The sequence below is a fragment of the Saccostrea echinata genome, unplaced genomic scaffold (genome assembly GCF_033153115.1).
Source record: "Saccostrea echinata isolate AGI-Se365-2 ecotype Australia unplaced genomic scaffold, CSIRO_AGI_Sech_v1 ptg000001l, whole genome shotgun sequence".
Lineage (NCBI taxonomy): Eukaryota > Metazoa > Mollusca > Bivalvia > Ostreida > Ostreidae > Saccostrea > Saccostrea echinata.
Genome location: NW_026889750.1, coordinates 45495698 through 45505413, shown reverse-complemented (window position 1 = coordinate 45505413; position 9716 = coordinate 45495698). Strand labels below are relative to the sequence as shown.

Genomic DNA, 9716 nt, shown 5'->3' with positions numbered 1-9716 from the left:
TAAAGTCAGCATTTTGCAAATTCTATGGTCGTTATAATATTTTTTTTTGCAAATACAGCCTATCGTTGGGTCATATTTTGACTGACATCTTTCAATCTAGTTGTTAAGCCATTGTTTTTATACAATTTTTACTACGGATTACTCCGTTTACGTGATCAATACAGCGGGCTCATGGCGGTTGTGATCGGTCGGCACCTCATCCCACCTCTTGTGTTTCCAGGGGTCCGTGTTTTTGCCCTGTTCACGAATCGTATTCTTTCTGGATATATGAGATTGACCACTGTTTATTATCTCCACCTTTTATATAACTTAATAATTGATAACAGTAAATAGTTCAATGACTCACAACTGTTGGGCATCTAGGGCAAATGCGCACAACTGTAATTATTGGAATTAACATTTATTGTATATTAAAAGAGGGAAATGTCACGGTACTTTATCTGAATGTTGAACCAGATGAATTTATTATAGAATAAAGTTTACGACATAATTTCGAGTATTAAGTTGGACTTTTTATGCACATCTGGTAGTATAAAAAGTAACGTTGTGGAAATATTTGTATACCATTTTTGTAAATTGAGAACACAATGGCCAAGAGTTTGACAGTTCTTATTTCTATATCTTTGTTTCTTATTTGGTCAGGTAAGTAATCTTTAGTTATAATGTAAGTAAATGATACCTAATTTGCTGTATTATTTTTAGAACATTAGCAATACTTCTCATTAAAATATTTTAATCAAACATTATCTTTTTTTCTGATCTTGAAGCGGTTTCAATTTTACATCATAGTTGTTTTGTTTAACCATCTTTTAAAATCTACTCTTTACCCTAAATTACACAATTTTATATAGTATTTCTGTGTCTAAGTTGGCATCTTATGCTTATATTATCTATTTGTAATACGTGTATTGTGATTTTTTTTCATCTAATGTCTTAACCATTCACGTAAAATATCATAGATTTTTTCTTTTACTTTTAATAATTTTTCTGCCTACCCTATTAAAATGATTTACATAAACTGAAAGCTACCAGGTACAGCTAGGGGCCCTGGCTATGATCCGTTTAAAAACGGTAATAAAGGTGATCTATAACATACATATGGTGTTTTAAAATATTACTAAAGGAGTTTGAATTTCAAGGAAAAAAGTATAAAACTGCATTGTCTATTTTTAAAAAAAATATTTTAAGTAGAGTATGCATTCGATCCAATCCTGACAGAGGACTAGTATATTGCCTGCCGTGTTTTCTAAAAATATAAAATTGTATTTGAAACCATTTCTTTTTTAGGTTTTGTATATTCTAAAACTTGACACACTACTCCAAAAGACATACAAAACATTAAGCTGGTTTTGTTATGACTTTTCTTACACTTAATATTTTGCATTTGATTTTTAATTTATTCAATAAAGGCAAACACATTTAAATTGGTTTTTTTTTTTTAAATTTTTTTTTTTTTTTTTTTTTTTTTTTTTTTTTTTTTTTGTATTTTTTCTTCTTTAAAAGAACTTTATTATTTTTCTACTTCATTTATCTTGTAATTAACGCAGGACCTCGACCAGTGGAAACAGCATGCAAGTCTAACCCTGCTGGGAACTTGTATTGTAATGAGATCTACTACAGAGACTATGGGGCGGATCTAGTTCTCATGTGTGAGGACTATCAAGCTAGAAAGGACTGCTGTCTATTTTGTGTCGGGTTCAAAAAGTAGACATTCATCTCAACTTGTAAGCTCAAATCCAACCTCATATAATCTGATGAAGTATTGTTTCTTTTTCTGAATAGTTTTTTCCTAAATTTGACTTAGGCATAAACCTGTCTGCATGATATTGCCAATGCATTTCTAATTACATGTTATATATTTATTATTAAATAAAGGATAGACGGTAAATTATTTACGTGTATGTTTAAACGTTCTTCTGCAGGATATCCTCTGGTGGACCAGGACTAAAAAGAAGCACATCTTGACGATTGTAAATCTCTGTAGATTAATGAATGAAGATTTTACTGCAAGAATCTAGGGAGAGTTTTGTGTTTTGTTCATTGATATTATAAACATATTCCATACAATAAGATATTCCCTTCCTATGACTACATTTTTGTTTATATAAATTTGACCCTCTGATATTGCCCTGTCCCCCGGGAGCATAATTTATACAAATAATGAAAATGCTCACATAATAAAATGACTAATATTTGATATGTTTAGAAGTTTTACAGTATTATAATCCCTTATAAAGTTTTAGCCCCCTAATGCTGCCCTGACCTAAACAAAGAAGCTATGGTTCTAACAAACTTGAATCTTCACTACCCAAAGAAGCTTGCATATTTTGACCCTGCTGTTTTTGAAAAGATATTTCAAAATTTGGTATATGTGCCTATGTATAAGGTTTAAGCCTATTATGGCCCATCCTAGCCCCTGGGGAAATTTGAACAAACAAGATGCTAATACTAGTATATTAATATGCTTTATTTTGAACCTGTCATTCTTGATGAGATTTTTCCATTTTTTTATCATAGAAATGCAAAATATTTTTGGGCTGTTTCATACCGATCTTTTTTCCACCAATCTTCAGGCCATTTTTATTTACCAATTTGACTACGGATTACTTATTTCATCGGAAAAAGTACAGCTCAAGGTCGCACGGTAGGTGTGACCGGTTGACAGAGGGAGGATGCTTACTCCTCCAAGGCACCTGATCCAACTTCTGGTGTGTTTAGGGGTCCATGTTTTTTTTTCTCTTTTCTTGATTTGTATTCTTTACTGTCCACTGTTTATCATCTTCACCTTTTACATTTAGGGACCCATTTTAGTCACGGGGGTCATGACTTGAACACACGAATGTAAACCACCTGTTGATTCTTGCATATATGACTAGTTGACCTGCTGCTCTTGGAAAGAAATTCGATTAAAACGTGTCATATGGACTTCTATAAAAAAAAAACTTAAAACGCCGATTGTGATCAGATACAAGCCCCAGTGGCCAAAAATTGATCAATTTTGAATCTACACTTAGATAAAAGCATTCAAAACTTTTTTAGCATTGAAGATGGTTATATAAAGATCTTTAAATGAACCCATATTTTCATTATCTCATTATAATTTCCCTTTGAAAAAAGGTGTGAACATATTCAAATTCCCGTTACCCGAGGATGTTTTTAACTAATTTGGTTGGAAATGACCGAGTATAGTCTATCAAAATACATGTATGAAAAGTTTCCAAACAATAAAAAAAATATACGTGTATATTGTAAACAGATAGACAGACAGCAAGACGCCAATACTCTTCTGAGCATTTGGCTCATGTGGACCAAGAAGTATGTGATATTGATAATCATATAATCAATGTGGAAAATTTATGTAATTCCACAGGAAAAAGGAAGTACTAAGTCGATTATAATGGAAATGTTATGTATATACTTCCTTGACGTCTAGTTTGTTTCAGATTGCGGAGTACACTGATTCCTTACTGCACTGTTATAATCGATACAGAGCTTGTTTATAATGGAATTCCTTAAAATTAGTTTTATAATTTTGTTTTTCACGGTGACAGTGGACGGATCAAAGAAAAAGTCTCGATACGATTGCTTGGATGATTTTCCTATGTTTTATAATAATACTGATGACTGTAATTTAAGCGTATCTTCAGCGTCTGCAACTTTATTTTCCAAAAATGTTCGACATTACGGTTACAATTTTGTCATGATTAATCTCCACTTTGGCAATGTGACTGTCCGCTGGACTCGGTGTGTGATCGAAGCATACAAATGGGTATGGACATTCAATGGGAATGATGGCGCTACAGCCTATCTCTCTTGGCCAGTAGAATATAATGTACTATCGTTTGGTCTTCTCGATTCTCACACGCTTCGGGACCTGCCAATAGAAATCGTCCATCATGGAAACTGTGACAACATGATGATTGGACTTCCAGCGACAACTTTTGGCATAGCAAGAGCGTTGGCGAATATGACAAGAAAACTCGTATCTGATTCAAAAGAGAACATGAAATATGATAGCAGTGTGTGGTGCTATAAAGAAAGAATTCTGGTAAGTAATGAAAAATGGACGATGTGCCATTACGCTCTCTGTCCATTTGAATCCTTGACCTACAGGTGTTGCAGATGGGAAAACTACGAGAAGAATCTGATAATATGCGAGAAAAAGCGACATCAACTGAAATGGTTTCTACCCTTTTTGCTGGGATCGTTCGTCTATTTCTATTCACCCATTGCTGTCTTTGGCATAGTTGGATTCTTATATAGAAAATGTATTCCAGACAAAGAAAACCGTTTGAAAATTGGAAGAGAAGTTTCTGTGGAATATGGAACGTTTCGAGGTTTAGCATACACTTACGTAGATGAACAGGAGGTTTCAAATGTCGATATAGATAAAGATGAAAACGTAATATTTTACAACCCTTTACAATTCAGCTCTGTTTTTGAGTGTTTTAAAAGCAATGCTTGCTGCTTGTCGAAGAGGTACTGTAGATGTTTCTTTCTAGTTGCCTGTCTCTCTGTTCTTACAACAAAGCTGATTATTTACAAATACACAGAGAGAGAATTTGTCGTCGAAAGTGTGAGACAAGGAGTTCCTATGGGATTTCTTTCAATGCTAATATCAAACATCACGGTCCAAAGATCTAACTATTTGTACCACTTCTATGGACCAATTCCGGCTATCGTACTTTTTATATGTTTCTCGCTGCTATTCCTATGTGTTCCGAAAGATCTGAGCACATTTCTTACAAAAGGATTAACAGAGAATACCGAGGGAATATCTATTTCACCTTTAACTAGTGACATTTGTATCAAAATTAAGTATGGCTCTCTTCAATACGTTCGTAATGTCAACGGGTACAAACAATTCAAAATGATAATGGTTTCCCATTTCCTGATGTTGTTAAACATTAAGTTCTGGAGATACTGTTTAATCATCCAGCTGGCCAGATGGAATTCACTTTTTCAAAGAAAATCGGGATTTTTGCACATTTGTTGGATACTAGCATTTCCACTTTACTGTGTTATGTGTTCTTTTGAATTACTTCTGTGTATTTTATATTTCGGAGTACCAATAGTTTTCTTATTTATAACCTGTGTAAGGGCCTATTGCGGTGCAGTTGCATCATTCTGTTCCAATCGATCCACTATAATCCGGGTCCTCAGGCCCGTGATGACCTTGCTGGTGTTTCTAATACTGCTGCTTCTACTGTACTTCTTCAGTATTATATTTATCGACAGTTTCGTCTTCATTTCACAGATCCTGACGTACACTTACACGGGATTGTTTGCCAATCCTGATTTCTCCTATGGGTACGTTATCCTTGCCATCACTGTCATTATGTACATATTTGACAGCATCAACTTCATTCACTCCGTCTATGACGACTTATTTGTTCATGTTCGAGACGTCTGCGAGAAGCTCAAGACAGAAAATAAGTATCCGGGAATTTCCCTAATTCATACGGTGGACGAATTTCAGGGTATCCCCAGAAAGCTTTTTTCTTATGTCATTCAAACAACTAGACCGATTCGGAGAGAAATATTTGTTTCTGTTCTGAAAATAGCCTTTATTGCTTCCGTCCTGTCAGTTTCAGTATTAGTGCTTTCTGATTTCCAAGACTTCAAACGTATGTCGGACCTTATGCAGGCTGCCATAACTCTGTTTGTTTGTCTGGTTCCTAAAATAATAAACAGTGTTTGTCAAGTAAATGAAACCAAGTGGAAAATACAAAGATCCCTTGAGCTCAAGAATGCTGTCCATTACTACTGCAGAAGAGAAATGAGAAAGAAAACTGAAAACGGTTTTAAGATGACTGTTGTGAATTAAAGATTATAAATACGTTAAGTTTTGGAAAAATAATTGCAATAAAACATCTCATTCAAATAAAGCATTCTAAATGTCAAGTTGAAATGAAATGCATAATTTGTGAATTTTTATCAACTAATTTCTTTTCTATTCCTATCTTAATTAAAGTATGTTTATTTGTATATACTAGTAATTTGTATGATAAAATAAAAGTGCATAAACACATTTATGCAGGTCCCTTTATAATTGAATTAAACTTAGTCGGCTAATACTAGGGATGTAATGATAAAAATATACTTTGAGACTATTTCAAAATAGGTAATACAAATGTTTTGGAATTAAAAATTTGTATTAAAAATTGAAATGTGCATGAATAAAAAAAATATATATTCATAAAAAATTTAAATATACTTATGATATGTTACATTTCCATTCAAGAGTGACAATGCTATGAGGCAATCACCAAAAAAGAATACTTTTTTGTCTCTGGAATCTTTTGAACAACACTTTGACCCCCCCCCCGATAAAATCAATCAATAAACGGTTGTGACGGATATCCTTTATTATCATCGAAATAATGAGATGATTAAGATTCCTCCTCAGTTGTCATAGAAAAATTTATATTTTTATTTTCTATTGCACATAAAGTAGATATAGAGCTTATGTATTGATCTTTTGCAGGGAGGAGCTTGGGGGGGGGGGGGGGGGGTTCGAGATAAAAACAGAAAATCAGTCATAGTACATCCATTGCAAACGTTTAATTTACAGTAAGATTTTCCAGGCCTGTATACAAATTTAATGTACAAGTTTACTATCTAAAAAGGCCTTTTTCGTATATTTTATTTGTCAGTATCTACAACGATGTTTAGATCCACTGCACATGGAAATTTTACTGTAAGAAAATGGTATTCTCTGTAAAATAAACACTGATTATCTAAAAATTCAAAGTAGTACTATTAAGAAATTTACCGTTTATTGTTTAACATTCGAAACTAGAGATCTAACCTACTGTAGGTGAAATGCCACAAATTTTGGCTTATATTTGTTCCTTTCGGCCGTAGCAGTGAAGGATCTTTATCGTTATCACGCCTACCATTACACAGAACCTCTTTTTATATGGTCTCATCTGAAAGACCCGTGACTTTCACTTTTTATGCCGGGCGCTTGTCGAAGGAACAGTCACCACTTATGTTAAATGTCTTAGGGTAAATAGGTAAAAGATAAGATAAAAAAAACAGTGTTCGATCTCAAAAAAAAAAATTGCAACCAATACAAATCTGTGAACAGGACATAAAACACGGACTCCTGGAAATTTCAGAGGTGGGATCAGGTGCCTAGAAGGAGCAAGCATACCCTGTCGACCGGTCACACCCACATTGAATCCTATAAATAAGTATGATCAGGTAAACAGAATAATCCGTAGTCAAATTTAGCATGAAGTTGGCTTGAAATATATCAGTCAAAATATGAAACATTGTATTTCAAGACCATTATAACGACCATAGAATTTAAATGCTGACTTTAAACGAGATGTTGAAAACTCTGTAACATCAACTCATTTGTCAGTAGCCTACCTTGAATAAAACTTTGAATGTACTCAGAGCACATTCTCTTGATCATGGAATAAGTTGAAGACATAAACATCATATGCAGGTGATAGTGGAATGTTACTACATAAAAAATGAAAGTTGACGATGGAAAAGCTGAATAAAAGAGCACAATTAGATCCCAGTGAAATTCAAACAGATTATTGGAAGAGCTTCAGTGTCTCCAAAGACTACATAGATGTTGTCAACGAGGAACTCCAGTATCCTTTATACATCAGCCTCAGAGTATTTATGCGTAGAATCAGTGATTTTTTACAAAGTAATTTTGTAGAAATAGAAACGAATCCAGACCTCTCAATCAGGAGTGCCCAACCATAAGGCTACCACAAGGCTATCGCTATATGAAAATAAAATTAACAAAATTATAATTCTTTTTAAAAAAAAAAAATGCTTCATTTTCAGATCTCACAATATTCCTAACACAAAGTTCACGCATTTAATAGTCTATCACCTTCCATTTCCTTAGAAGTAAGGAATGAGGGCAATGATTTCTAACTTATCCTGAGTGTGTCTTTCATAATTAAAAAAAAGCTGGAGGCAGTCTGAGATTCCCTACTTCTAGGAGATTCCCTACTCTAAGATAACTCCTAAGATTATTTCCTTCTATACAACAGATCGGATGCATTATCATTGTATTATATAATGAGATTACCTTATTTACATTTCTTCCTTGACAGTCGTATGTAGGAATGATAACCTCTGATGTTATTTTCCTTTTATTATGCAACAATTAGAGCGGACGCATTATCACTGATTAACTTATTTATATTTTTATTGACGATTGTGTATCAGAATGACCACAAAGACTCGAGAAAAGTTTACATACAACTAGCATTATCTGCAGAAGAGTTGACATACAACTAGCCATAACTGCAGAAAAGTTTACATACAACTATCCATAACTGCAGAAAAGTTTACATACAACTAGCCATAACTGCAGAAAAGTTTGCCTACAACTAGCCATATCTGCAGAAAAGTTTATATACAACTAGCCATATCTGCAGAAAAGTTTACATACAACTAGCCATATCTGCAGAAAAGTTTACATACAACTAGCCATAACTCCAGAAATATTTACATACAACTAGCCATAACTCCAGAAATATTTACATACAACTAGCCATCCTATCTCCATTTAGCAAAAGCCTCAGTTAAATGCATGGAAAAGTTGTCCCTCCACCCATACACATTCACAAATGGATCCTTCAAAAGGAATATCTAAGCCTTTGAGTAATTCTTTTAAATTTCTTTCATAAATTTACACTACATATAATTACATGCAATTATTTAAGCTATCTTGCAAATAGCATGTTGACAGAAATAATTAGTAGGTTTAAGGATCGCCAAACAAACGAGTATTTTTTTTCCTTCCAAATTCAATTAAAATAGCCTATTCATCACTCCGGAATCAAATGGAAGAATCAAATGGAAGAAACATGTTCAAAAATATAGTAATCTATTTATATAATAGTAAAGTATAGTTGCGTATAGTAATTCATAGTATTTAATTTTTTTTAAGTTAACCAAGATATCGAAATTTTTAGCATAGTAAATTAAAGATCGAAATTTCATATTGAATAATAAATCAAGGTATCAAAGTATATACGTAAACTCTTGATTACTAAAGTAAATGTTTGTTGAGATAAAGTACTTTTATATACAAATATACTTTAACTTGCATCGTTTTGATAATGGTTACATAATCTTCTCATACAACTGAAATACATATGTATATTTTCTATAATACATATAAAATATCTTCTAATTATCGATTAGTATACTCATGTCCCTGGTTCATATCATTGATAGCTGCTGAAATGAGGAAACTTATGATTCCAATTAAATCTGACGTCGTACTTCCTCAAACAATTATTGTCGTGCTACGTATAATTAGGAATTCTATTCTAACATAGAAATGGTATTTTGAAATTATCTACAGTGTAATGAAAAAAGTTAAAATAACGAGCTTTGATCAATTTCATAAATCCTATAAAAACAAAACGAAACGTGCATCGGGCAAAAACACACACCAGAGGTGAAATCAGGTGTCTAGAAGAAGTAAGCATCCCCTGTTGACGTGTCACTACATTCCATAAAACATCCATTTGTCCACAAATATCAATCTAATATGGCAAAAAATTAGATGATGACATTGTATGTGAATGGGAACGAAATTGATCAATTTGAGGAATCACTTTAAGCCATATGTGTATGCATATGCCAAGAGGATCATTATAACCTTAACATATTTGATAATATTATCGTATTGGAAACAGGAATTATTATGACCGCACTCCCAGGCA

At 33.2% G+C, this 9716-nt stretch overlaps 1 protein-coding gene and 1 long non-coding RNA gene across 2 annotated transcripts; both read left to right on the top strand.

The window, feature by feature from the left end:
* Nucleotides 1–564: 564 nt before the first annotated feature.
* Nucleotides 565–2015, top strand: LOC133180047 (uncharacterized). Its single transcript, XR_009720256.1, has 3 exons — nt 565–642; nt 1548–1724; nt 1923–2015. It is a non-coding gene; the product is annotated as an uncharacterized LOC133180047 (long non-coding RNA).
* A 1487-nt stretch (nt 2016–3502) lies between these two features.
* On the top strand, nt 3503–5882 carry LOC133197808 (uncharacterized). The gene has a single exon (XM_061334013.1). It carries the CDS (start codon nt 3503–3505, stop codon nt 5825–5827), a length of 2325 nt encoding a protein of 774 aa, XP_061189997.1. The 3' UTR covers nt 5828–5882.
* Nucleotides 5883–9716: the final 3834 nt, after the last annotated feature.